Here is a 26,354-nt window from a genome sequence, read left to right as displayed (position 1 = left end):
TTAAATATTTTTTAAAAAAATAAAAAAATTATAATATTATTAAAAAATATTTTCTTAATCATTAAATAAAAAAAATTAAAAATACAAATCGGTAGAGATGAGCGGTAAAATGAAGAGGGAAAAATAGTATTATCATTGTTATTATAATCGACAAGATTGAATACACCTAAATGGTGAATGATAACTCATATTACTTGAGAAAAAAAACTATTATGCCGCTCCAAAGTTACCGCTCTATTTGACCGCTTAGTGAAATTGTTTTTTTTTTTTTTTAACTTAGTGATGAATGAAGTGATTTTAAGTGTAATGATGTATTTTTTTAAAATATTTAAATGCATTAAAAATGTAAAAGCAACTATCGGTAAAACTGGCCTCGTTTGAATTCAAAACTTACCCCAATTCATCTCAACTCATCATTATAACTTTCTCAAATTCTCACACAAAATATAATAAATAATTTAACTTTTATTCTACTATTTACAAATCATTTTAATTCATCTCTGAATCTAAACCACTCCTAAGCGGTGCTACTCTGTCGCCAATGATAATAGAGCAATGCTACACAACCTCTCAACCTCCACATATCATATTTTTTTAAAATTTTTAATTTGTTTTTAGTTTTGTTCTTTTTAAATTAATTCAATTATTCTATTCATTATTCATATATTAAATATTTGATAAAAGAAAAAAATAATAAAAATTAAAAAAAAATGTGATGTATGGAAGTTGTGTATATTTTTTCACGATGATTTACCATTAAAAATGTGAAACATCTTTTTCCCGTCAATTTTGGACCAAAAAGGGGCATTCCGAGAATCGAACTCGGGACCTCTCGCACCCAAAGCGAGAATCATACCCCTAGACCAAATGCCCACTATGTCATAAAATAAATTTATTTATAATTAATGTAAATAAAAGGCTGACACCGTTACACGGACACTTATTAGAAAATCCCCTTGGGCTTGGGCTAGGGTTTAAGCGGTTGTCTAAGACGACGAAACTGAAGCCGAGGGCGTTGGCCGATAAGCTGTGCGAGGGAGATCGATGTCGAAGAAGAATAATCTTGCCCGCCGAAAAAGGCAGCATGAATTCGATCTCCAAAGTAATTTCATCTCTAAATCTCTCTCTCTCTTTCTCTCTACATAGATTGATTGCGCTTCTGCTTGTAAATTTTATGTTTTTAATGAATAATTTTCTTTGGGTAAATTAGGGGAGAAAAAAGATAAGGAAAAGATGACGAAGAAGCTTCAAGCAAAGAAGAATAAGATGAAAGTAATGCTCTCTCTCTCCCCCTCGTTTGGGTTCATTTATATTTATTGTATTGTTTTTTAATTATTATCTTTTGTTTGGATGATGATACTTAATGTTTTGTGTATTTTTCGAGAAAATCTGAAGAAAATTTTGGAAAGTGGAACTTTAGATTTATTTTGCTTTGTTTCTTCACTCACTTTAGGTGAATATTTTTGCTCAGAGTTGGTGAATATCGGTTTTAAGCTCTGTTTGATGGAAGCTTTGTTCTGTTTATAGGCTTCCGAGCAACCCATTTAAAAATTGTAAAATCATTGGAATTGGGTTATTCATAATTTCATATATTCTATTCAATGTAAACTGATTTGAATTTCATGCCTAAAACGCTGTATATGATTAGAATAGTTTTCGAAGTTTGAACTATGTTAATTTTTATGGTAACATGGTTGATTTTGAATGTTTTTTTTTTTTTCATGTTTGATGAGAACTGTTTCTTTTTGGATGATCATGCGATTAGGTCGATAGTGGCAACAAGAAAAAAAAGAGTGGAAGTGGGTTTCAAGTGGGAAAGAGAAAAGTGAAGACCAAATTGACAGCCTTGGCAAAAGCTAAAGCTGCCCAAGCCATGGAGGTTGACAAATGAGATCCGATTTGAACAATTTTATGCTTAGGTAGTGAAGTTAACAAGCAAAATCTCTTGGGAGCTAAATATGCTTGATTTGTTGAGCTTAATGATCTGTAATTTAGGAGGAAGTATCATCATGAATGTTATCTTTGCTTTCACATTTTCTTTACTGATGTAATTTTCTTATGATGATTAATATTTTATGAAAGATTTGGATGTGGCGGTAATGTTCTTGTTACTCTGTACCTGGTGTGTTGTTGCTAACTAACCAGAGTGTGGACAGACTGGAGCTAAAAGGATGATGGTGTTTCATATATCTAGTGTTCATGATTTGGTTGTATAATATCTTCCATTTAATCTTCAGGAATTTAAATGTAATGAGCTTTTAGTTTGAGTTCCATCGGTTCACGGTCATAGTCTTCTTGTTTTGATTCAAGTTAAAGTCCAGTGTCCAAAGTTTCAAAACCTTGCCTTGTAAGAATGAACAAGATCTCTGTCATGTAACATATAGCACAGATGTTTTGAATGCAGAACAAGGGTATAGAGGTACGAACTCATGGTTGGTGAAAGAATTTGAAGGGAATTAAGGGAGTTTAAATTCAATCTTCATGAGGTTTGATAATTATTGCATTTTGGGTATATTTGTTTTGTGATGGCCCTGCCTCTTTCACGTGTCATCCTGTTTTTGACGAAGTCCACTTTAGACATAAGCGATTGCCAAAGTTGGATTAGCTGTGTTTGATTACTATGCAGACTACAAACTGAGTCAACTGACTGATTGGTTCTCGTCACTTTGTGGAAACTGTCATTTTCTTTCCTTTATGAGAGAATCTTTTTCAACTGATCTACACTGCACGCCTGAATATGTTGTTGGCATGCTTGGTGGAGTGGATAAATCAAGGGAAGTTGTATCAACTGCCCTAGTTCAGGCTCACTAGCCTACATAAAAGATTGTGGAAGTTGTATCTCTTTTGCAATTTTGATAAACCCTAGTTCAAATATCCACTGGTGTAGGAACCATGTGCTGTGATGAAATTCTATATTGCTTAAACAAACGGATTCTAGAAGATGATGTTGGGGTGAATTGTTGAAGGAGGAGGAATGATCAGTTTCAAGTTGGACAAAAGACCTAGATCATTTCCTGACCTCTTCTCTTCATGGTTGAAGTTTTTGGGAAGGCAGAAATTTCGAACTTTTACAACTTGATGTACTCAAAGAACTTGCAATGTTTATTTACTTGTTGGATTGTTTAACGTTGGAAGATCTCTTTTGTATATGATTATAGTATGATGAATACAGAGGTCATGAACTTTGCCAACAAATGGCAAGTTATTAGTCTTCTTTGCACCTAATAGCTACACAAACTCCTCAACAAATATAGGTTTGAGGGTTTTCCCACCAATAAACATAATCCATGCTTTTCTACTCCTAGGTCGTTTTCTCTTCGCATATTCCTCCCCCCTAATTTTGGTGTTGTGATGTTGAGGAAAAGGACTTGAATATAAAAGTAGACAATTATTTAATAGCTTATCCAACTAATAATTGAGTTTTCTTGTTTATATTTCTAGTGCATCATTTTGCTCTTGCCGTTTATTTTTTTTTAGAAGTGCTACAGATTTAAAGGGATTATACAAAAGTAAACTCACAAACTAACGTGTCTTCATGTAATTCGTTAGATCTACTTTACAATAAAAGTAACTTTATAATTTGATGTACCGTATCAAGTCACATCAATTTGTATATTTATTTTTGTATAGTCGCTTTGTGGCTAAAATATTTCTCTCTTTTTTTATATAAGATTTATTGTCAATTTAGCTTAATATAGGGTAAACAATGAAATAGTACATGTGGTTTAGCTTTTAGATAAATTGGGTCCTATTTTTGAAGTTCTTCTTTCTGTCTCTCTATGCTTTTAGCATTATCAAATCCTCCTCCTTCCATTAATCTTTCGATAGTAATTCAGGCATTTTAAGTGTAAGAAAAATTCACAATTATACATATTATAAAAATAAAAAAACGATTTTAAAATTTTATAAAAACCTATGAAATAAAAAATTAAACTAAAAATTAAAATTAAAACACGGAATGTAAAATTTAAAAAACCCCCAAGTCTAAAATTTTCTAAACAAAAATTAACTAAAAAATAAAAAACAGTCTACAAAGGTAGCTGGAGTACTGGCAGCGTTGGCACGGAACCCCTTGGGTTTGCAAGGATGCTTGATCGGCAATTTAATAGTTTTGCTGCTCATTAGCTACTCACATAATTTTTTTAATATTTTTTTCTTTTATTTTTTTAAAATTAATTAAATTTTTCTACTCATCATTCATACATTATATATTTAATAAAAAATAATTAATTATATATAGTGTATTATATGAAAATAATGAGTATAATTTTTCAATGATTAAAATAATAAAATCGAAAGAATATAAATAAAATTACTTTAAAACTTTATATAAATAAACGTCAAATCTTAAGAATTATTTTAATATTCAACCCAAATATGTTCAAACGGATCGATAAAACTCTTTTGTTACTACTAAATTAAAGACCTGTTTGAGGTTGCGGTAAGAGTTTTAAAAAATATTTAAATAACTTTAAAAGCTCTTTAATATAAAAGAATTAGCTCGTTTAGGTGTTATATATTAAAATACTTTTAATCTCAAATAAGTTAAAACCTTTTTAGATAATGTGGAACGTAATTCGAATTTTAAAAAGATTGTTAATAGATAAAAATACCCATAAAACTTTTAGAAAATTACAACTTTCAAATTTTTAAAAATATAGTCATAATCTTTAAAAATTTAAATAATCGTCATTTCTATCTCAGAAAACACTTTTTTAATTTGTTTTCAAACAAATGAACGCATTTTTTTTTTTTTTATAAACAAACAAACGTGTTTGAAAGTATTTTAAGCATATGGTTGTCAAATAGTAAATAACTTTTTAATAGTAGAATTTATCACTTAAGTTATAAGTTATAAGCCCTAAAGCTATAAGATATATTGCCCATCGTAATCCCAAACATGCATTAATAAGGAAAATTCTATACACCACACTATCATCTTATTTTTATCTTATTATGCAATATGTAACACATTTATCATCATTGAATGATCATTTATTATAAGATGTCACGTATTTATCACTATTAAATGATCATTTATTATACACATTTTTCTCTCTCTCTCATCCGACTTTTTATCTCTGAAGTTTACAGACCTTTTGTTTTCACTGGGTGGAGGGGGTTCGGAGCTTAAGCTCCGACCACCTCCCCCTAGCTAGACCGAGAGGTTTTCCCCTTTATATGTTTTGTTGTTTGTCCTTTTTTCCCTAATTTTTCCTTTAGTTTTCTTTCCTTAGCGTCGATCAACACGCGACATCGATTCATCCTTTCTGGTTGTCAATCTTCATGTTTGCAGAAGAAAAATCCAATTATGCTCGGCGCGTTCGACGCACGTGCGACCACAACCGTGCGGGTTTTTAATCGCAGACTCGTACCAGAGCCACTTTGGTGGCCATGCGCGGTCCCACCGACTTCAGAGGCCCCAGGTCCTCCAGATCTACTCATCCTTTCACTTCTGCTGGTAGCGCATGTCCTACACGCGCCACCACCTTTTTGTTGGTCTGTTGTTGCTGACTTGGCTTGGATTCCGGCAGCTATATGTTACCGTTTTCCCTAACCAATGATCTTGTTAAAGGGATCTTGTAAGAGGGATCACAGACCTCTCCAAAAATTAACTCTAGACAATATGTGACAGTGCACCCGCCACCTTCACCGCTTCCAACGGAGGAACGGGTAGTTCCATTGTTCGCCTTTTTGTGAACACATATCCGTCTTTCTATAAGACGGCGTCCTTTTGGACAGGGGTAGGGACCACGAAATTGGTCTCAAATAAACCTCATCCTCTCCTCATGTATCACCCCTTTGCACTGTTTTTTATTGCTTTGGGGCGATTGTTGGGATCCCCACCCCCTCCTCATGTATCATCTTTCCTGTTTAATGAAATTAACTTGCTTAAAAAAATGATCCTTTATTATATGATTATTTATTATCTATTAGTGATAAATATGTCACATCTTACATAGTAAGATAAAAGTGTGATGTGATTGTGGTGTACAACATTACTCTATAATAATATGTGCATGAATTATTTTTATTGTTTACATTTTATTTTTCTCTGATAAATATATAAGAATAAATATGGACAGAGACGGGTCCTTAACAGCACACCCCCTTAACGTGGCAAATCAGGTCTAAATTACACGTCACAGTTCTTAACAGTCCTCCAAATAATGTCTAAAATTTTCTAGCTCTCTCTCTCATATCTAAAATCGTCTAAACATCCTCCCATTAGGTCTGGTTTTGTACATTTTTTATAATCGAACTGGTATATATCAGTTTTAAAAATTTAAGAATCGATACCGGACGGATTCACTACAGAAATCGAAACTTTCAATTTTTCAGGTTTTGGTCTGGTTTGGTCCAATTTTTCTTGGTTTACAGATTATCTATGTTAACAATAATATGATATTTATATATACTAAACTACTAATCTATATATGTTATAGTATAAATATATTATATATGTATATATCAAAAGTAAGTTTATATTAATAATTAAATATTAATGTTTATTTTTAAGATTAAAATTTTATGTAACTTTATATTATAAGATTAAAATTTATATGTTATATAAAATGTTATATTAAAAATTATATGATTAATTTTATGTTATATTAATTAGCATTTTAACATATAATATATATAATATAATACAAAATTTTATACATAATATAAAAAATTATAAATATATATCAGTCTGGTTCGGTTTAAACCGGTTTTCAAAATATGTAAGTCGGTACCGCACCAGTTTAGGACTGGTTTCGATTCTTAAGAATCGGTTCTGCACCGAACCGCTTATAAACTAGACCGATCCGGTCAGCTTCAACAGGTTTTCCGGTCCGATTCAACGGGTTTTTTTATTTTTTTATAGCCCTACCTCCCGTGCTCCTCTCTCTTTGAATCTCCTCTTGTTGGAAATCTTGTAGAGTCCCCACCGTTTTCTCTCCCCCTCCGCTACTCTCTCTCCTGCCAACCCAACTCAGATATATTACAAAAAGATGATGGTTTCTTTTTTGGTAAAACTTGTGTAGCTTTCAAAAGCACCTTTGCTTGAGACATTCATACCATCATTCTTATTTGAGAGATCTACATTCTTTACATTGTCTCTGGCATTTTACTTTCTAGATTTTGTTTTACTCATTTTTCTATGAGTAATGCTACATGCATTCGTAGAGTGCGCGAGCGTCATTCAGTCATTTTGAAAAATAGTGAGATCTACTATTAAAAAATTATTATCTTTTCATGTGGATCTTGTATGTATTCACTTTTTTCAAAATGATTGCACGACACTTGCACACTTACGATTGCAACTATCATTTTTCTTTTTTCTATACGGTTTTGCAAAAAGAGCTACAATAAGGACCGTCTGATAAGAGATTCCTGATTTATCCTTTAAAGAGTTGTCCAATTTTCTTCTCAAGTACCTTACTCTCTATTTCATTTTCTCTTGAACAACATGGAAAAAACTCTGGAGAAGGATCCAAAGAACACCATGTCGTTTTCAATCCAGATCTTCAGATCATTTTTGACAAATGTACAATATTCCAAGAAACTATTATATAGAACTCGTGTCCTTCAGGAGCTACGACTTTATAGAGTGGTGGACAAGAGAATGCAGCGGCGACTGGCTAGCTAGTTCGCAGGAGGGAGCGATGGCTTATAGGGGAGGGTGAGGGAATTCGAAATGAATTGGGACAAGAGACAGAAAGTGCATTCGCCTATCAGGAAGAGGGGAAAAAAGAGAAGAAATTCACGCTGACAGGGGTGTGTTGTTTGGAGGGCCTTAACGCTTCTTTGTAGAATTATGAGGGCTATTTGAGGTTGTAGTGGGAGTCTTAAAAAATGTTTTAAATAGTCTTAAAAGCTCTTTAATAAAAAAAATTTAGTTGTTTGGATGTTACAAATTAAATAACTTTTAATCACAAATAAGTTAAAAAATATGTTTGGATAAAAATATCATTTTGTACTTTTCCTCAAATGTACTTTTTTGGATAATACAGAACACAATTCGAATTTTAAAAAAATTGTTAATGGATGAAAATATTTATACAATTTTCAGATAATTACAACTTTCAAACTTTTAAATGTAATCATAATTTTTAAAAATTCAAATAATCATAATTTCTACATCAGAAAACACTTTTTAAATTTGTTTCTAAATAAACATAACATGTTTGAATGTGTTTTAAACATATAGTTATCAAATAATAAATAAATTTTTAATAATGAAACTTATTAATTAAGTTATAAGTTTTAAAATTATAAATTATATTTCTCACTGCAATTTCAAACATGCACTTACTCAATATATAATAAAGAAAAACAAAAAGAATGACTAATTCTTTGTCCTACAAACAAGCAGATGGTGGTCATTTTGTACTTTTTACACGTTCAGATTATTCAGTACAACTTTTAGGTTTGATTATAGTAAGATGTTCCATGTTATCCAACAAAAGTGATATTATCCTTCCAAAAGAGTAAGTATCACTATCACATAATAAATAATCTTAGTTTAGGTCTTTTAGACTCTTTTAGTCATGCTCAATTAGACGTTATTGGTTGTATGGTAACCTTACTCTTTATTTTAAATTTTATTATCTTCAGTTATACTTATTGATGCGAAATATTTTAATTAGTTTTTTGTGTTAACCATTTAAGTAGTTAACTACTTGGAACGCACCATATAATAAGTGTATTAATTATTTAATTGGTATCAAAGCGAGAATCATGTCACGAGTTCGAATCACATGTTAAATATATAAAGGTTAAGGATATTTTCCTAAAGGCAATTCACGACGGATAATTTTTTAAACAAGTTTTATATGTAATTTATAATTTGAAAAGATGGATATAACACATGAATTTTAGGATTCGTTTGGACATTGATTTGGAACATCTCATAATTTCGAGAATAGTAATGAAATTGTTTGAGTTACGATGTTTTATTTGGTCTTGAGAAAGAATATAGTAAAAGTTAAATGAAAATACGATAAAATTAAAAAATTGATTGAATATAATTTTTGTTTTATAATTTGTAACAGTTGTATTGGTTTTTTTTTTTTAGATAATAATTATGTAATAATTAGATAAAAAAAATTAAAGATTTAAAATCGAGAAGTGTTTTGTGTTTAGTAATGTTTGAAAATGAAATTATAAAAAATTACAAAAATTTTGTATATCATTTTTACTGCCAAACAAGCCCTAAATGTATATAATATTGGGATTTGAATTGTTCATAAGCAGTATTTAAGAATGGAGATTTACATATTATACCTATCTCTTTTCAATTGTAGAGTGATTAGATCGGAAAATTATAGATCTTCATCCAACTAAGGTGGGATGATACACAAAATTCTCATCTTATATCATCTCATCATTATATATTTTTTAAATTCTCATATAAAATATAATAAATAATTTAATTTTTTAAAATCTTAATATAATAATAATATTAAAATATAATATTTTAAATATTAAAATAAAATATAAAATTCTCATATTATCTCTCAAATCCATCCTTACAAAATTACAAAGAGACCTTTCACTGATGACTTGGGAAAGAGATGTTGCACATTTTATCCAAAGCCAAAACACTTTTTCTTGGAATTTATCTAAAAATAATAATAATAATAATAAAATAAAAATAAAAATGGGGGAATGACTTGAAAAAAGGGCAAAAAAAAAAAAAAAAAAAGATAGTTGTAGAGATATGGTGGGCCACGGAAAGTGGTAACCAGATATATAAAGTCACATGCAAACCAACAACATAGTGTCTTTCCTGTTTCCCACGCTATTTAGGGCCACGTGGGCCGCACGGACCACTTCTTTATTCTTTTTTTAAGCTCTGCATGTTATACTCAATGGCAGCCTCTCTCTGTGTTCTGGGTGGTTAACCTATCTACATCATTCAAATTATTTATATAAAAATATTATTTTTAATATAATTAGGAGTGTACTGAATTTTTTTTCAATCCAATCCCAAACTTGAGATGAATCCAATCCGTAATTGAATTCGATTATTTGTAAATAAATTATTTTTTTTAAAATAAAATTTTTATTTCAAAACGACACAACATTATTTTACATGTACAAAAACTAAAATAAAGTTAAAAACAAAATAGAGTTAAAAATTAAAATCAGATACCGATTACAATTCGAATCGAATATCCATCTGGATTGTAATCAATTTTACCCAAACGGGTGTCGACCCGATTGTAAAAATTCAAACATCCGCATCCGGATGTTCACTCCTAGATATAACATCTTATGATCAAAGTATCATGTATTTATATTTTGATAATATTTAATAATTTATGACATCTAATTACGATATCTTTTTATAGTTTTGAGGTCAACCGAGTGTCTCATACTCGGTTATGTTAGGAGTTTACCTGACCTCTAAGGTCGTTTTCTCGAAATAAACTTCGTTATGTAAAATAGTTTTAGGTTACATTTAAATGTTATTGTGATTTTATATATGTTATAACAAATCAAAATAAAGTAATATATTTCACTTACCAAAAACAATATGAGGGAAGTTCAGGTCTCGTTTGTATTCGTAATCCATTTTAATTCACTTTAATTTATTTCATCTCATCATTATAATTTTTTTAAATTTTAAAATATTTTTTTCTAACTTTTTATATAAAATATAATAAATAATTTAATTTTTATTTTATTATTCTTAAATTATCTTAAACCATTTCAATTCTATCTCAGGGTGAGTTTGCATATTGAAGTGAGTTGAGTTGAGATGATAAAATATTGATAAAATATTATTTTTTAATATTATTATTATTTTGAGATTTGAAAAAGTTGAATTGTTTATTATATTTTGTATTGGAATTTGAAAAAGTTGTAATGATGAGTTGAGATGAGTTGAGAGTAATTTACTAACCAAACGCAGCCGGTGAGTTTGGTTACCAAACTCATCTCAACTCATCATTACAACTTTTTCAAATCTCAATATAAAATATAATAAACAATTTAACTTTTTCAAATCTCAAAATAATAATAATATTAAAAAATAATATTCTAACAATATTTTATCATCTCAACTCAACTCAACTCAACTCACTTCAACATCCAAAACAACCTTATCTAAATCAGTCTGCATTTACCCTCAGTAAGCCGCCGCCGCCACCACTCTGGAGAGCGCATGCATTCTGAGTCTCTGACTTTCTATGCTTAATTAATTAATTAAAATGGTCTCTAAAAATCTCTCTAAGCCGACATTCGATTCCTTGATCCAAAGCATTTGGACTTCCTATGCATATATAATTGGTTTGGTTGGTTATATTATTTAATAATATTATAATTTTAAAAAAATATATTTAAATTTTTTGTTTTCACATTATTTTTTAATATTTTTAAATATATTTTTTAAAAAATTCATAATATTATTAAAATATATTTTTTTAATTATTAAATAAAAAAACCTAAAAAACAAAATGTGAGCGGAAGCATGAGCGGATGATCCCCACTGAGGTCCCTATAATTTTCTTTCAATTTTAAATAGAGTTCACAAATTTTTAATTTTAATTCTTTTTAACCCGACATGTCAATAGTATATAATGTAGTTTATTTATGTTGGGTTACAAATAAGCTTTATTTATTTATTTATTTATTTATATGTATAATATTAATATGAATTTGACTTTTCCTTATCACAAAATTAAATAAATCCAATCACACCATACGTCTATTAAATGCTTGAGTAAATGATACGTGGGGTTTATGTGTTTGACTAAAAAGTTCAAGTCAACTATGGATTATTTTCTGTTATCTTATTTGTATAATTTTTAGAAAATTCTTATTTTTAAGTTAGTGTATAGAAAATAATATTTTTAAGTGAACTCGTTTCGATAGTGAGATGAGATAAGATGATTTTAAATGAGTTAAATAATATTATTTTTAATATTATTATTATTTTAAAATTTAAAAAAATTAAATTGTTTATTATATTTTATATGCAAGTTTAGAAAAATTGTAATGATGAGATAAATTGAGATGATTTTTATATCCAAACGAACCTAAGTGAAACCAGTTGGAATTGACTTAAAAATGAAACAAATTGGAGAGATTCATAAAAAAAAGGTATAATTGTACTTTGCCTTTCAAATTATTTCTAATTTTGAGACATTAACTCTAAACTATCACAAGTTGTTATTAAGCCCCCAATTTGAAATCTGTTTCGTTTGTATTCGTAACTCATCTCAATTAATCTCATCTTATCATTATAACTTTCTCAAATTCTTACACAAAATATAATAAACAATTCAACTTTTTCAAATTTTCACACAAAATATAATAAATAATTTAACTTTTATTCTACTATTCACAAACCATCTCAACCTATCTCAATTTATCTCTGAATCCAAATCACTCCTAAGTCATAATATTTTCTCTTCTTTAAAACTCGACCATTAACAATAGTACCCATCATCCATTTATCTTCCCATTTTAAATGTCTTATTTAACAAGTGAAAAACTATCACTTCTATTTCATTCAAATTGAAATAGAGCTTTGTTTGTGTATATAAGTATTCTTAGGTATTTTTAGATAATTCTTTCTTATACATTTTTTAAACACAAAATATTTTTATATTTTAAATTATCAAATTTTTTATCTAATCATTATAATTTATCCAAACTTTTGAACAAAACACAAAAAATAATATAACGTTTTTAAATTTTAAAACAAAAATAATATTAAAAATATATTCAAATAATAATAATTTAATTTTATAATAATTTTATTCAACATTTTCTCTTATTTCTCAAAATCCAATGAAACGAGTAATACTACTCATCATCTTAATTCTCATTATCTTTTTATTATTTTATGATCTGTCATTAGATGATTGAAGATTATTTATTATATTTTATTTATAAACTTTTTATTTAATATTATATTATAAGATAATGAAAAAATGATGATAAAAATATTTTTTAAGAAATATTATATCAAGAAATATGAGAAAAGAATCTGTTACACATTTTAAGAAAATAATATATGATATGATATCTTTGTTCATTCAAAAGTCTTCCTTCGTTCGCATGCACAAGTAGGCACCCACAAAATATATCATCTCTAAAAGACTTTGATTTTTTGAACTTACTTTTTTCAAACTAAAAAAAAATAAAAAACCAGTATTATCCAATAAAGAACCGCTTTATGCCTTTTATCTGTTCAAGTTTTTGTTTGTTTCTCAACCTCTCTCTCTCCGTGGGTGAAGGCCAAGTAAAAAGCAAAGCATCAGCGCCCACACAAATAGAGACACCCAGAAGAGAGAGAAGGAGAGAGAAGGAGAGAGCTTTTGGATAGAGATATAAAGATAAGCAGCTTTTTAGAGAGAGAGCTCTGCCCCAGAAAAAAAAGGACTTCTGCTTAGAGCTCTCTGCTTTTCATTATTGTACTACAAATACTTATACACGGTCTTCAGAGTCTTAAAACCAACTTGCAGAAACTGCTCTAGCCTTTAATTCCCTTCTCTCAAACTTCTCTCTCTACCTTCAAAGATTCTCAGCTCCTCTGTCGGTTTGTGCTAAATTTATCTCAAAATATCATCTTTTTGTTTCCGTCTCTACCTTCAATTCCCTCACGCATTCATCCTCCAACTTCTTGATTTTAGGGAGAGCCAGAGAGATACAGAGTGCGTGTCTTTGAAATCCGTTCAAGGGTGAATTTTGTCTTTCACTTTTTAAGCTGGGCTTGAGCTCTTTAATTGCATTGACTTGAGAGCCTCTGTTTTCTTTGGTGGTTGTCGGGTTTGAGGCCGAGTTTGATTTTCAAGGCTTTTGTATGCCTTATAGGATGCTTGGTGTTTAAGGTTTTACCAATGGGTTGGTGAGAGTGGACCTGTTTCAGTCTTCTATGTTCTTTATCTTCGACATCAAGCCTTCTGGTTGTGCCATGTAGTTTGGTAAGCTGTAAAAGTAGCTTCCAACTTTGTCTTTTATTTGACTTTCTAGCTTTGCAGACTTCTGCTCTTCCTTTCTTGCTTGTTTACGCCTTACGGGCTTCAAGATCTTGTCTTTTCATTTGGTTTTCTATAATTTAATTTTATTAGTTTATCTCTGTGTGTAACTTTTTTTTTTCCTTTCTTTGTGTGTTCATGCTTTTTTCCTTCTACCTGTACAGCTCATGCTTTAAATAGGGTCTCTCTCTCTCTCTCTCTCTCCCTTACCATATCTAGATTTGAGGAGCTTCATCTCTGAGTTTAGATGTATTACCGAGACAATGTATCTGCTTGGAGCTTTCTCGTTGTTTCAATTGAGAACTACGTTGGAATCACTTTTAAAGCTTGAAAAGCGTTTCCTGTGGCTTAAACCCTGTTTGTTCTCAAATTCAAAAACAACTTCTAAAATATTCAAGTGCCCTGCAGGAAACCCTGTTCAGTGATCACAAATCGGGTCTCAAATATTTGGAGTTTTCCAAACACGATTTCTGGTTTGGGATTTTTGTCTATATTTGATAATTTTTGAAGCTAAACTGAGTTGAATTATTAAAGAACCGAGAGGACGTTCTAAGCTTTGCACTGAATTGAAATTCTGGTTTAAGGCTGTGAAAGATTTGTGAGAATAAGTTATTTTAAGTAAATGCATGGATCAAAGGGACCCCATGGCGTTATCTGGTCCGACATCGTATTATATTCCGGGAAGTTTGTCTGGGTCTGGAACACAGTCTGGGTTACACGGATCACTAGGCATCCGTCCCTTGTCTAATCCAAATGTTCAATTCCAACCCAACATTGGTGGCAGTACTATCGGATCAACATTACAAGTAGAGCCTCCATCTTCAATTTCACCTCATAGTGTCAATGTGGGTGCACCATCTGCGGTGGTGCCACAGAGTGAGCCTGTGAAGAGAAAAAGAGGAAGGCCCCGAAAATATGGTCCGGATGGGACCATGTCATTGGCATTGTCTCCCTCATCCTCTACTAATCCAGGAAAAAGTACAATGACGTCATCCCAAAAGCGGGGTAGAGGCCGGCCACCTGGGACTGGAAGGAAGCAACAATTAGCTTCTTTTGGTAATTTTCTTTGGCCAATTGGATTTCTGTCATGATTCTCCTGAACACGAACACTGCATTTTTACATTTCAATGCTATTTGCTTTCCACTTTTCACTCATATATGCTACTTATCAGGAACGTGAACTGTCTCACATAATGCTTGTTAAGTCTTATGCTAGTTTTGAATCTTCTAAAATATGCAACTGCCTGGAATTAAAAGAAAAATCCAAATCTTTTTTTTGACGGCCCAGACTGTAGATCAGGCTGATTTGGGGGTTCGATCACTGGGAGAAATCTAACTCCATGCTTCAAACCAAACTGCCCAACTTGCTGACATCGTTGACAGACTACTGAATATCATGGCTATAAGACCTCTTGGCTGCCAGACTAGGCTCTCAGGGCACCACCCATGACAACAATTGCAAGTCTTGGATGTGCCAATGGATAAAGTTGAAATGGTTGGCACTCATCACCCCAATTGTCCTTAGTATGTCCTCCCCTAGGTATTACTTCCCGGACATATCCAATATGACCACTTGGTGCCCTATGGGTGGAGCATCCCAAATGTACATGCTTGTCACCACATGAGAAGGGTAGCCTCAGACGAGCTGTTAGAACATCTCATAGTTTTGGCTCTTGGGACTACTTTGCTGTTGATGTCATGAAATGTGGCTACAACATACCCAACATTGTATCAGAGAAAAACTTGGATATTAGAGGTGATACCAATCTATAATATATATATATATATATATATATATATTGAAGTAGGAGTTTTACTTGTGTTGAGCCACGTCGTCATCTTCCCCTAATAATTTGATCATTTATCATATTAGGCTGTCTAAACAATGTTAAAGTCTAAAGGTTTGTAACAATATGATATTGTTTATCCTAAAAAGGCTCTTAAGTTCTTTGTCCAATCCAAGAAAGACCTTCAGTTCTCTGTCCAATCCAAAAAAAGGGATCATTTAATTCTTTTGAAGGAGGTTTTACTTCTGTTTAGCAACATCATTCATTCTCATTATATTCCATTAAATGTAAATTCAATAATGTATTCAACAAAGCCAAAGTTATTAAGTGAAAAAATTAATATATCTAATATTGTTTGTTACTATTTTCATTCAAGAATCTTTGGTTTTCCTAATACATGCCTTTTCGTTTTTCTCAAATCACCATCTTTAGATTCATAACCAATGAATTCATTAACTTTATTGAATTATCGAGTAAGTTAAAGAGTATATAAGTTAGAAAAATTCTATTCATCATCCCCACACACCACACTTTGTTTATTTTTATTTTTATTTTTTAATCTTACCAAATGTGTGGTATATGGATGATGAGTAGAAGAATTCATTAAGTTTAAGAAGAATAAAACAAAAAAATTAAAAAATTTAAAAAATAAAAAAAAAGTGTGGTGTGTGGGGATGATGAGTAGCAAAGCTCTATAAGTTATTATTCTTGATGGCTAGAGTTAATTTGACACATTGTATAAAAAGCTCTTGGTCTTTCTACTCAAAAAAAGTTGAGGTTTCCCAACATTATTATAGAGACAAAGCAGACTAAGAAAAGAGGAAATCAAGATGCTCAACCGAATTTTGGTAATCAAGGTTTTGGCACTAATTCATTTTATTGGTTTTAGAATGGCTTAAAGTTCGCTAACTTAGTTGCATAGATATTTAGTAAATTTAGCTATTCTTGTTTGGTCCAACTGGCAACATAATATTTGTAAGCAACATTGAAAAAAATGTAAAGATACGATGAATTGATAACTTTTCAGGAGTTTGGTGGACCTGACAAGTTTGATGTTGGTTTAAAAAGTTTTTTACTTGCAACTCTTAAGCTGAAAAAACCTCAGACAGTGAATACCTCTGAGTGAAAACATTGCATTGTAGTATAGTTACAGATTGGTCATTGGTTCTAAGAGACGATTAGCAAGTGTGCTATTAAGAAGCAAAGGTAAGGTAGAACAGATACTTCTATACATCATTGTCATTTAGATCTTAACATGGTCAGAATCTCGGGGTACTGACAAAATTGATGGAACTTCACATAATTTGTTGGAGCATTTACTGGACCTAGAGATTCCAGATACATGTCCTGATATGCAATTGTTGTCCACTGTAAAACCTTTCAAGGAAGCTGAAGAACAGCTCGAAATCATGGTGACATGTATATCTTAACAAAACTTACATACTGATGCATTGTTGCATGCCTTTGTTTGGTTTGCTGCTCTATTTATCTGCAATATTTACTCCAAGACAACTTGTTTATCTTTGATAAGATTGAAATTTACTCTTCGGATCAATAAACGTAATGTATTGTGTCAATATGCTTGCCATTTCAGTTTCGCACGTATATTATTTGGTTTTCCTAAGCCAATTAAATGGCTGTAATATCATATTTCAGCTTTGCCTGTTTCTTTTTTTGATAATTTAGTTTCATCAGTAAGAAGCATATTATGCCTCATGGAGTGAGATTGAAAATATTCATTTGATATTTTACTGTTTAGTATATCTTTCTTTCTTGCACGGGGTCACTTCCTTGTACACGAACAATGATAGAAATTATTTACTGTTTTGATAGGTGAATGGCTGTCTGGTTCGGCTGGGATGGGTTTTACTCCACACATCATCACCATTGCGATAGGAGAAGTATGCTATTTTCTCTTATCACTCACTGTTGGTGCCTCAATCCCTTAATTTCAGATTTTTCAGTTCTCAAGGAAATTGTATTTTTTTTTTCTTTAAGTTCTGTTGAACCAAAAGTCAATTTTACCCGTACTAACTTAATGTCTAAATAAGGAATTGGCAAATAAGTTGATCTTGTTCTTGCTTGCTTTCTAATTTAATAGAAGCTAATATGCCTTTCAGTTCATTGATTCCTAAATTTCAGGTCTTTTGGGATGGTACAATATTATTCTTTGTGTTAATCATTGAAATTTGCACATGCTGTAGGACATTGCAACAAAAATAATGTCATTTTCACAGCTGGGGCCTAGAGCTTTATGCGTCTTGTCGGCCAATGGTGCTGTTTCTACTGTGACTCTTCGTCAGCCTTCGATGTCTGGTGGCACTGTCACATATGAGGTGTGAGCACTGTCTTCGTCTATATATATATATATATATATTATGTACAAATTACTTATAACAAAAAATATTATATGCACAAATTGGCATTTCTAGGCATGTTTTGGTACATGATGGAGAACAACACTGATCCTTTTTGGAGCATCTATTAGTTGTGATAATTTAACTTTGTTTGACATTGGAATCAATACTTAAGTTTATGAGGTTTATGCCTGGAATTCAAGCTCAATGACTATGCTCGAACCTGAGGGTTTTTTTTTTCCTGGTAGGCAAATTTTCAGGGGCAATAGCCCTAGCAGTTGGGGTTCAAACCCCTAACCATGAACCCAATGATCCCTAAGGACCAGGGGTTTTTCGAACTCTTCAATATTATTTCTGAGTCTTGCACTTCTGAAGAGAAATCTTGGGTTGGACTTGACTTTTGTAGGGGCGTTTCGAGATATTATGTTTGTCAGGATCTTACTTGCTAACAGAGAGTGGTGGGTCTCGCCATCGAACTGGTGGTCTAAGTGTCTCCCTTGCCAGCCCTGATGGTCGTGTCATTGGTGGTGGAGTAGGGGGACTGCTTATTGCAGCAAGTGTTGTTCAGGTATTTTTTGTTTGCTTTATTTTCTTCACCATTGTTTGTTCTTCATTTTTAGTTCTTTTCCTCCTACCTGCCAATTAGTTCTTCAGAATATATGGGTGATCATAACCACAAGGTTGAGCTGTTGGAGGGCGCCCCCCCCCCCCCCTCCCCCCTTTTTTAATTTTATTATTATTATTTTTATATTTATTTATTTATAGAAGAGCCGGTAGCCACACACATAGCCGCCCTGTCCCAATTTTATTAAAAAAAAAAACCGTCACTAATGGCGGAGGAATACCAAGAGAACATCAATACACTTGTCAATACCAAGTGTCAAACCAAGCCAATAAAACCAAAACCAAACAAAATAATAAACCAACCTGTACTAACTCAAAAACCCCCTACTAAATCCAAAGCACTAACGACGCAAAGCAGGTAGCCCCAACTTGTCAACCTTTAAAATCACTTTTAGCCTGTGAGGAATATTGCTGAAGTGTACCCACATGTCCCAGAATCATGCTCGGAAGCAAGTCTCACTAAGAAGTCTGCCCCTACGTTACACTCACGATAGACATGCTTGACCTTATGCCTCAAACTTGAAAGAACCTGTATTATTTTCTCCCAAAAATCTTCCAGATACCAAATACCACATCACTTCTTTTCCAACCATTTAACAATTAAAAGAGAATCAAGTTCCACTTCTATTTGTTGTAGACCCAACTCCAGACAGTGTTGCAAACCATAATAAAAGGGCTAAAAGTTCTGTCATATTATTCGTCCCATGGTCCAGTCTTTTCTGTAAAAGCCAATTTTAATCTCCCTTGATCATCCCGAATAAGACCACCGACCCCCATACGTCTAGGATTACCCAAACAACTCCCATCTACATTTAGTTTAAACCAACCCTCTGGTTTTTGCCAGTTCACAAAACAAACTCGATTATTTTTTGGCCCCTTTACCGGAATAGAAAAGGCCATTAAAACTTGTTCATCGCCAACATGAAACTTCTTACCAGCTTTAAGCCGCAAACCCACCCAAGCAATGGCGGCCTTTATTGACAACCATAAGGACTCCACCGAATTCGCTCTACCTTCCTTTCATACGCACCTTACATCTCCAAACCCACAGAGACCATGTTAATATGATAGGAACAGGGCCGAATAAGCTACCTCTTTGAGTGGAGTGACTAGCTCTTCAGAGCCAATATTCCATTTTGTCTTTCCATGATCTATGTGGATCAAAAGGGACGCCCAGGTAGGAGGAAGCATGTTGCCAAATTTCTACTACAACCATTCCTTTAGCAAGGACATGGTCTTGGTCCTCTAAGCTCCCCCCAAGACAACATTCACATTTGGAAACCATTGGAATTCCTAAAGAACTCACATGAGCATCAACACTAAGAGCAAAATGCATTGCCTTGCACAAATTAATCGAATATTTCTTAGGCAATGTTGAGTGCCATATCCAGTTAGACCAACTACTTTTCGGGACTCGAATTCGAATACAATCCCATGTCGATTTAGACGTAAACTCACCACTCAGGTTCGGTTTCCAGATAAGTAAATCCGCTCCTTGTGCGCACCAAGAAATTCCAAAATTTCTTCCATTTTGTTCTCTCCCACCAACGCTCTAATCAAGTACATATCCCAACCATCTCCAAGCCTACACTCCCTCACCTTCAACTCAAGGTGAGCAGTGATCGCACATGACTCCACCAGAGCACCTGGCTTCAACCATGGATCCCTCCAAAATGAAACCTGCCCTTCCCGTAACCTCCAGGTAGACGGATTTAATACTTTCGGTATCATGGATACCACACGGCGCCAAAAACTAGAGCCTTTCCAAGAACAGACCAGTGTAACATGCTTATCTTTAAGATACTTAGCTTTGAAAAAATTAGCCCATAAAGAGGATTGAGTCAACAATTTTCAAGCAAATTTCATAAATAGAGAAGATTGATCCTCCAAATTTCGCAAACCCATACCTCCCTCCTGAATCGTCCTACAGAGCTGTTGCCAAGCAACCCATTTTCTTTTTGGTTTCCCATCCAATGATCACCAAAAGAAGCCACTCATGAGACAATCTAAAGCACTAAACACAACCTTAGGCGCATGCATTACAAAGAGTAAATGGACAGGGATACTAGCCACGACATGTCGCAGCAAAATCAATTGAGCACCAGCGGACAATAGCTTGGTTTGCCACCCCCCAGCCTTCCTCTAATGTGGCTCAATAAGTCATCAAAATCAAGCACCTTTAACTGACCAGTGGAAAGCGAAACCCCCAGATATTTCACAGGGAAAACCCCTTCCATAAAGGACGTCAAACGCAAGGAATTTTGCCTCATAGCGACAGAAGTATATTTGGAGAAAAAAATAGCTGACTTCTCTTTGCTCACCATCTGACCAGACCAATCCTCATATTGTGTAAAAATGTCTTTGATCACTTTTAGAGATGATCGACCACCATTAGCTAAAATTATAACATCATCAGTATACAACAAATGTGATATAAGAGGGGTGCCAAGCGAATGGGTGAAAGGAGCAATTTTACTAGTCGCAAAATTGTGCTCCAGCAATCTAGACATCATTTCTTCCACCAAGATAAATAAATATGGGGATAGTGGGTCCCCTTGGCGTAGACCATGACCACTCGAAAAAAAACCTTTCGCCGTCCCATTCATAATTATTGAGAACGAAGGAGTTGAGATACATTGTCTGATTGGCTCACAAACACGCCGGGAAAAGCCAAAGGAAACCATCACGTGCAATAGAAAATCCCAGTCCAAACTATCATAAGCCTTAACCATATCCACTTTAATAAAAACATTACCACCTCGAGCCTTCTTATTAATCATATGAACCATTTCTAGAGCCAAAACAATATTTTCATAAATGCTTCTATTGGGTAAAAAAGCCCTTTGCTTGGGCTATTCAATTTTACTCAGAATAGGAGACAACCTACAAACTAGAATTTTGGAAAACGCCTTATATATTACCGAGCATAAGCTTATTGGGCGAAATTTGTCAACACCAGTTGGCTGTTGCACTTTTGGGATTAGAGCAATATAGGACGCCGAATAAAGTTGCGGTAAAGGAACCCACGAAAAAATCTCTTAACAGCCTCCACATTCGCCTCCACGATATCCCAACACGATCTATAAAATCCGAACTAAAGCCATCCGGACTAGGACTACTATCAACCGGAATCGAAAAACATGGCATCCTTAACCTCTTGGATCGAAGTGAGCTATATGAGAAAACTATTATCCTCCTCCATGACAAAATTCTTCACATACAAGGACAAGTCAGGAAGATCTCTACGCGGTCTGGCACAAAGAAAATTGCTAAAATAATCCACGGCTCCCAAATGAATGGCTTTAGGAGTATCCAAGTGAGTACCATCCCTCAACCTCATCTCTTGCACAATAGGCTTAGACAAAGAAGTGAATGACTTAAATAATTGAGCCGAAGCCTCTCCATTTTCCATCCAACTGATCTTAGCCCATTGCGATAGCTTGGTTTCTTCTCTTTGTAACCAAATAGCCAGCTCCTCCTGTGCCAATAATAAAGCCGCCTCAACCTCCTCAGAGAAACATAATTGTAACTGGCATTTCAGGCGTTCAATTTTCCTCTCCAAGCATTGAATATTTTCCTCTGTGTGCCCAAAAACCCGAAGGTTCCAATCTTTAAGTACCATCTTCAATTTCTTCAACTTACCTGCTAAACCAAACAAATCCGAAGTCCCCGATTGCACCTGCCATACATCTCTTTCGACATCTTTAAAACCCTCATGAGAGACCCACATCTGTTGAAATTTGAAGGAGGAGGGACCATACTGAGAACCCGATTTCAACAACACAAAGGATATAGGAGCATGATCTGAGGTGGAGCGAGATAAATACGACACAACCACATCAGGCAATGAAGAAATAGCTGCTGTATTTAACAGTTTGTGATCTAATTTCGACCAACTTTGTGCCAACCCCAGCTGGCCATTGCACCAAGTAAATTTGCTCCCAACCGACTTCATCTCAGACAACCCACACGAATCAGTAAAAGCGTTGAACTCATCCATTGCCACCCTTAACCGAGGGTGACCCCCACATCGCTCTGCATCCTCCCGAATACTATTAAAATCACCAAGACATAACCATGGTTCATCTTGCGGCATATCTTGTTGTAGCAACCTCCACAACTCTCGGCGGTCCATATGGTTACATTTCGCATAAACCACAAAGACAAACATTTGACGAGACTCATATACAATAGAAACCATGATGTATTGAGCACTCACATTCATAACCGATACCTGTAATCCTCCCCCCCCAAAGCAACCATATTTTACCTCCAATACTTTGATTAGAAAAACATTCGTCAAACTTCAAAGAATTTTTCAAGACTTCAAGCCTCAACTCACTTGCAAACGGCTTCGCTAACATAACAAAATTCAGTCGTAACTTCTTCACTAATTTACATAACCACCTCTGTGACGATCGCATCCCACGGATATTCCAAAAGAAAGGTTTTGCACGTCATAAATTTAAGCGAGAGGGTCTGCTTGGAACCCGAGTAGAGCATCTGAGAAATCTCCCACCCCTAGGCACATTTGTTTTTTCCGAAACATCTCCCTTTGAAGGATAGTCCTTTGTACTGCTCAAATGCTCCATAACATCACCTTCAAGATTGGAAACACACTCTCCATGCAAAACCATCGCACGTGATTCTGACATCTCCATATCATCACTTTGACGCAAGTGCACCATCTCCGACTTGCCCCACACATCATCACCAGCCAACACCTCATTTGTAAAGACCACCTGCTCAGTTACAATTGGCATTTCAATAGATGGAATAGACACCTCCTCCGACACCAAACATGCCGCCTCAGTCACCACATGGGCCAACTGCGCTGGACCTTCCAACCCCCCCTCAGAACCTTCTCTAGACGCAGGGCCTTCCAGAACCATCACAACGTCATCCCTTATCACATCCACAGATTCAACCACGTCTACGGCCTCCACCTCAACAACATCCGCATGCTCAACCACAAGCACAGACTCCATCCCAACCTCCGACGCAACCACATCTATAGCCTCAACCACAACCACCTGCCCAATCATGTCCACAGGCTCAACCACAGATTCAGTCTCCACCACCATCCCCGTCTCCTCCTGGATAACCTCTCCCTTCTCACCCTCCTCGACTGGTTTTTCCACTACAGTAACATTACTTGGAACCCCAAGCTCAAGCACCGACAAGGAACCATGATCATGTACACCAATAAGCCCCCCACCTGATTCCTTCACACGCTGTTCCTGACTTTTTGGCAGCCAACCCTTCATCGGTTCCTCCCCCTCCTCCTGTTTTCGAATCACCACCTTCTTACCTCCATCCTTCCATTGGCAGGTTTTAGAATTATGCCTCTGGATATTACATCGAATACAGCAAGCAGGTAGATTTTCATATTCGATTTCAGCATACAAATTGGATGCTTGGTGGGGAATTCCAATCCAGACACCATGTAAAGGTTTTTCTGCCGCATCCATCTCTACACACACCCTAGCCCTATCAGTTCTTGTAGTACATCTAGTTGCGTTATCTCGACGTAGAAACCTTCCAATCGTAGCTGTAATATTTTCTAGAAACGACTCGTGATAAAAGTTTGGAGGTAGCCCTGGTAGAACCACCCAGATAGGAACCATTGACGGCTCTTTTTCCTCATCAAACCTTGGAAACCAGTGAAATCCTCTATATGGCACCCCATCAATGTCCGTGACTTCCCCCGATAATGCCTTCAAGAAATCCGCTTCATTAGAGAGACGTACAAAAATGTTACGCGGCCTGCGCATGGTTGACACCATAGGTTGCACCTCCAACCCCCAACAACTCTGAATAAAGGAATGAATAGCATCTAAGGTTGGGCGCTACCTTTAGAATTTCATAACCATAGAATACCTGAAGGGCATTGTTGAACGATCAACCTCCTCCTTGGAGAAGATCACACGATACTCTCCATCGATTACCTTCGCAGGATGAAAAGGAACTTCAACCACTGGAAGTGGTTGTGGGGATTGAGCCACCATATCAGCAAAGGACTGTAGCCTCCCAGCCGCCGAGCCAGCAAGGCCCCCGGTGGCAACCATGGCAGCCGTCAACACACAAACCAAGGAAACCCTAGCAGAGAGTCAGTTATAGATAACCCAAAAAAAAAATATATATATATATCCAAAGAAATGGGGGACTATAAATTTGGATAACAAACTTTTGCAATCCACGAAAATTGTGAGTGTTTTTGCTTGGAGCTATTAGGCATGTGATGTTGTACCATGAGCCTATATGATGGGATATACAGTATTCAAGTTTCTTTGTTTAAGGCTCAAATGAAAGATGGATGATTCCAGGTGATTGTGGGGAGCTTCATGTGGGGGGGTGGTTCAAAGACGAAGAACAAAAAAAAGGAAGCTTCAGAAGGTGCCATAGACTCAGAACACCAGACAATTGACAACCCAGATGCACTAACTAGCATTCCACCAACTCAAAATCTCAGTCCAACCACTTCAATGGGGGTTTGGCCGGCATCACGGGCAGTGGATATGCGAAATGCTCACATCGACATTGACTTGATGCGCGGGTAACAACTTTTATTGATAGATAAATGAACATTGTACATAAATTTCACTTTTTTGAATGTGATTTTTCTTGAAGCAACCATTGACAGGAAGCCAGTTGATCTTGGCTTTGATTACTGTTGACTTCATGTACCCTGTTGTAGACATTGGGATTTGACTCTATTTTTGTAGCTTAATGGAAATTTAGTTGGGAATTTTACATTCATGATTTCAGTTATCCAACATTTTCTTTCAGTTCTAACAAAAGAACTTTAGATTGGAAAATGTTTGTTCGGTTTATGAGCATTATAGTAAAATAATCTTAAGCACTCTTTAATTAGGATACCCTTTTCTCAGTCCTTAAAACTGCTATACACTAAACATTATGGATCCACGCAGCTTAGAGAAAGAAGCCCTCCCCCCAACAGGGAATACCTTTGGCAAACTAAAGGATTTGAAACAGAATCGTCACTTTTTCTTGTTTTTGTTTTCTGTCATTGTCAAGACCCCTACAAATGACCTCTCCCTGGCTTTTCGCCCATGTAATAATCTTCATTAATTAAAGGAACTAGAGGATGGATTTCTCAACAAACCTCTCCTTATAACTAATACAATGTTAGGAAAAATAAACATTAAAAAAGTGTTTTGGGACCAATAATTCGGTCTCCACCCATTCCCACGGTATTTGGAAGATCCATGGGAGAGCTGCGTTAACAGTGGCGGAACTGAAATTTGACTTTTGAGTTTTATCATTTAAAAATGAATATTATGCATCAGTCACTATTTATTCTCACACTCTACACTTATAGTTTTATTATAGGGTATGGAGATTTTTTCATAGAGTGTAAGGATGTTTTTTATAAGGTGTGAGGTGGTGAATATGACTGATGAGAAGAATTTTTCTTAAAGAAATTCACCCTAGTATAAATTTTCATATTTTAGAGGCCGAACTTTTGGATTTTTATAGAACTTATATCTTCTAAAATTTTAAGATTTTTAGGGTCTGATTCTTTATTTTTATTTTCAATCACGTACACAAATATAAATAATATTAGATACAACTATGAGTTGTGT

The 26,354-nt window shown here is 34.3% G+C and overlaps 2 protein-coding genes and 1 non-coding gene across 4 annotated transcripts; 2 read left to right on the top strand and 1 right to left on the bottom strand.

The window, feature by feature from the left end:
• Positions 1 to 801: 801 nt before the first annotated feature.
• Positions 802 to 873, bottom strand: TRNAP-UGG. Its single transcript has one exon. It is a non-coding gene; the product is annotated as a tRNA-Pro (tRNA).
• A 69-nt stretch (positions 874 to 942) lies between these two features.
• Positions 943 to 2,111, top strand: LOC108999727. Its single transcript, XM_035683882.1, has 3 exons — positions 943 to 1,102; positions 1,211 to 1,272; positions 1,766 to 2,111. Exons 1-3 carry the CDS (start codon positions 1,045 to 1,047, stop codon positions 1,889 to 1,891), a joined length of 246 nt encoding a protein of 81 aa, XP_035539775.1. The 5' UTR covers positions 943 to 1,044; the 3' UTR covers positions 1,892 to 2,111.
• An 11,203-nt stretch (positions 2,112 to 13,314) lies between these two features.
• On the top strand, positions 13,315 to 25,518 carry LOC108986623 (AT-hook motif nuclear-localized protein 9-like). 2 transcript variants are annotated; one of them, XM_018959301.2, is made up of 6 exons: positions 13,315 to 13,925; positions 14,388 to 15,035; positions 17,600 to 17,667; positions 17,971 to 18,102; positions 18,530 to 18,691; positions 25,074 to 25,518. In XM_018959301.2, the coding sequence occupies exons 2-6, from the start codon at positions 14,606 to 14,608 to the stop codon at positions 25,305 to 25,307; spliced, it is 1,026 nt and encodes a 341-aa protein (XP_018814846.1). In that variant the 5' UTR covers positions 13,315 to 13,925; positions 14,388 to 14,605; the 3' UTR covers positions 25,308 to 25,518. The 2 variants fall into 2 exon arrangements, with proteins under 2 accessions (XP_018814846.1, XP_018814847.1); XM_018959302.2 differs by lacking the exon at positions 13,315 to 13,925 and having other exon boundaries at positions 13,932 to 15,035.
• The last annotated feature ends 836 nt before the right edge of the window (positions 25,519 to 26,354 follow it).

This window comes from Juglans regia, chromosome 12 (assembly GCF_001411555.2).
Source record: "Juglans regia cultivar Chandler chromosome 12, Walnut 2.0, whole genome shotgun sequence".
In the NCBI taxonomy this organism is placed as follows: Eukaryota; Viridiplantae; Streptophyta; class Magnoliopsida; order Fagales; family Juglandaceae; genus Juglans; species Juglans regia.
The sequence above is the reverse complement of the archived record's forward strand: the minus strand, read 5'-3'. Positions and strand labels throughout refer to the sequence as shown.